The sequence below is a fragment of the Pinus tabuliformis genome, chromosome 4_2, assembly GCF_031772625.1.
Source record: "Pinus tabuliformis cultivar Carrire ecotype Pingquan chromosome 4_2, CPIR1, whole genome shotgun sequence".
NCBI lineage: Eukaryota > Viridiplantae > Streptophyta > Pinopsida > Pinales > Pinaceae > Pinus > Pinus tabuliformis.
Genome location: NC_142304.1, coordinates 425964225 through 425967478, shown reverse-complemented (window position 1 = coordinate 425967478; position 3254 = coordinate 425964225). Strand labels below are relative to the sequence as shown.

Sequence of the window (3254 nt, the reverse complement as noted above, 5' to 3'; positions counted from 1 at the left end):
CACCCAGACAACTGAACATAACAATGCCTCAAATCACTGAACTGATTCATACGCTTCATTTTATAGGACGTGGAACTGAACGATCTGGCGGCAATGGAGCCAAAACTCCATAGAACTGCGTACAGGACAATCAATTCGCCTCGCGTGAGGCCATCCCTCTTCTGCAGAGCCATCCTCTCCACCGCAAACTGCGTTAATGCTTGGCAGGGGCAAGTTAATAGACCGTCCGGCCAGACGATCTTAAGACCACAGCTGCCCCCCATTACATGTGTTCGGATGAATCCAAGTGTCACCCGCATCCGGGTGTGAAACAACCTGTGGCTGCCTATCTTCATCTAGTAGTGCCTGGAGATTGGGAAGATGGTCCTTCGAGATTGTTTCATGAAGAGGTCCAGCTGAGAAATCTTTATCATTATTCACACCTAAATTAGCTAGGAAGTCCGCAGGCTTGTTCCCTTCCCTTTTTGTATGCTTGAAAGAGACTGCTCTGTTCTCTTGCAACCAATGCTGAACCTGATTCAATCTGGATGCTAATCTCCAACTTCTACTAATCTTGTGAACTGAGGATCCCTGTTGTAGCTTTAGAGCCATGTTTATAAGAATCTGTGAATCCCCTTCTACTATCAAGGGAAAAACCTTGCCCTGCTGCGCCAGAATGAGGCCTTTCCAAAGTCCTTCCAGCTCCGCTGCATTATTTGTATTCCAGCCAATGGTACCTAAGAAAGTTACAAGAGGATTACCTCGATGGTCTCTTATAACACCTCCATAACCTGTCTGGCCCGGATTACCCTTCGATGCACCATCGAAGTTCAATTGAAATGTATTGACAGGTGGTGATGTCCATTTTGCTGTGTTGGTTCGATGTTGCCCTGGGTTGGGATTGGCCAGAATCTTATCTTGTATCTTTATTTGCCAATTATTCCAGATTGCCCATTCCTGAGGTTGCTTCGGAAGATCCTCTTTAGACCATGCTTTTGTTGAGAGAGTTTCGCTGATGTTATTATGAAATCCTTCCCAGACCTGCTCTAGAGTCATTGATTGTTTCTTGAAGATCCTCCTGTTACGTTCCTTCCAGATATTCCACATGAGGAATCCTGGGATAATTTGCCATAGGATATTAAGGATTGTGCATTGGTAAGGTGCTTGAGGCCATTGGCGGATTGTTTCTCTTATATCCCCTCGAATTCGCCCTTCCTTCTGACAGCGGAAAGCCACCTTCTCCCATATTTTTTGGCTCAGATGGCATGTCTGCATTAAGTGGAGCACAGATTCTTCTTCCTTGTTGCAATTGAGACAAATAGAGGGACCTAGAAAGCCTCTTTTCCTGAGGTTATCCCAGGTTAGGATTCTATTGTAAGATAGAAGCCACAAGAAGGTGGAAACTTTCGGCCAGATAGGGGGTTTCCAAATTTTGCTCCATATTTGGTCCTTGTCCATCCTGTCCCTGATTATGATTCTGTATGCTTCCTTTGTAGTGAAGGTACCCCTCTCCTCATACCCCCACCTTAAAGTATCTTTCCCTGCTTGCTTTAATATCCTGCGTTTTTTTAGTTCTGAGTGGAGAGCTAGTTGGTTATCATTTGAGCTGTGAGGTAAGATCAAGCTTGTTTGTTTCCACTCTCTCTGCTCTTGATTGTTTGGATCTTTCCAAAATTTACTTATTTTTTCTTGAGGAGTTATCTCCCTTTCTGGGATGGCTTGCAGACTGTCTAAGAGTTTGGGTAATTGCTGCCAGGAATCTTCCCAGAACCTGGCAGTTTGACCATCTTTTATCTCCCAAAAGCTATGTTTTTGAATTAGATCTCTGTGCTGGATAGCCGAGTTCCATATCAATGATCCCTTACTGGTTTCCGACATTCTGATCCTTTCTTCTAGGGGGAGATTCCTTGTGTATTTTGCAGTCCAAAGACGTGTCCACAAGTTGTTGAATTCTGAGAGCCACCTCCACCATACTTTCGCCCCCATTGTCTTATTACTTTGTTCGGGATCCCTGAGCCCTATGCCTCCTGCCAATCTGGGAAGACAGGCTTTGTCCCATCTAATGAGGGCCCATTTTCTGTTTAGGCCAGAACTTCCCCATAAAAAATTCCTCTGCAAATTTTTGATTGTCCTTAGAACCCATTTTGGCGCTGCTAAGATGGAAAATAGATATAGCGGCATAGATTGCAAGACAGCCTTTATTAGAACCACTCTGCTGGCCATATTCAGGGATCTGTAAGTCCAAAGTAGCAACCTTGCTTCCAATTTCTCTAGCAGGAGAGACCATGAAGAATGCTTGAGGGCAGACGCAGTAAGAGGTGCACCTAGGTAGGATGAAGGAAGAGACTCTTTTGAGAATCCTAGAATGCGCGTAATGGCTCTTTGGGTATATATTGGGGTGTTAAAAAAAAATATCTGGGATTTCACATTATTAATGCAGGCTCCGGAAGCTTTTGAGAAGGAATCAAGGATTGATTTGAAAGTGCGGGCTTCTTGAACAGATGGGTGGCCGAATAACATATTGTCATCAACAAATTGTTGATGAGAAATTGCCGGTAGGTTATGAACAGCAATTCCTTTAAGCTTGTGCGAAAGGATGGCAGCTTTAATACTTCTGCCCAGACCTTCAGCTAGGATGACAAATAGGAAAGGTGACAAGGGATCTCCCTGTCTGATGCCACGAGAGGGACGAAAGGTAGGAGAGGGGATTCCATTGATGAGAATGGAGAAAAAAGAAGATGAGATGAGACTGCTAACCCATCTGACCCATGGGGGAGCGAAACCAAAGGCGAGGAGAGTTTTTTGCAAATAGGTCCAGCTTATGCTATCGAATGCTTTGGATAGATCAATTTTGAGAAGCATCCCAGGCTTTTTTAAAATCTTGAGAGAGTGGATTATTTCGTGGGTAAGGATGATCCCATCAGTAATTTGGCGTCCCTCTACATACCCGGATTGTTCAGGAGAGATGATAAGGGGCAGCAAGGGTTTCAATCGTAAAGCAATGACCTTTGAAACAATTTTATAAATAATGTTACATAAAGCAATGGGACGATACTTATCTGGAGTATTTGATTCTGTGGATTTAGGGATCAAAGTCAGAAATGTAGCATTCATTGCTGGATACATCCATCTGAGGGATCTAGATTCCTCCACCACCTGCCAGACTTCCCATTTTATTAATTCCCAGAAATGTTGGAAGAAATTTGACGTAAACCCATCAGGGCCTGGCGCTTTCCCTGCCTTAAGTTGGTTGACAGCCAATTCAACCTCTTGAA

General features: G+C 44.0%; 1 protein-coding gene across 1 annotated transcript; it reads right to left on the bottom strand.

The window, feature by feature from the left end:
- Window positions 1-240: 240 nt before the first annotated feature.
- On the bottom strand, window positions 241-1035 carry LOC149169774 (uncharacterized). The gene has a single exon (XM_089425333.1). It carries the CDS (start codon window positions 1033-1035, stop codon window positions 241-243), a length of 795 nt encoding a protein of 264 aa, XP_089281459.1.
- Between the last annotated feature and the right edge of the window lie 2219 nt (window positions 1036-3254).

What these genes read in the sequence shown, in the direction of transcription:
- LOC149169774 (XM_089425333.1), bottom strand. Translation starts at nt 1,035, where the DNA reads ATGACTCTAGAGCAGGTCTGGGAAGGATTTCATAATAACATCAGCGAA.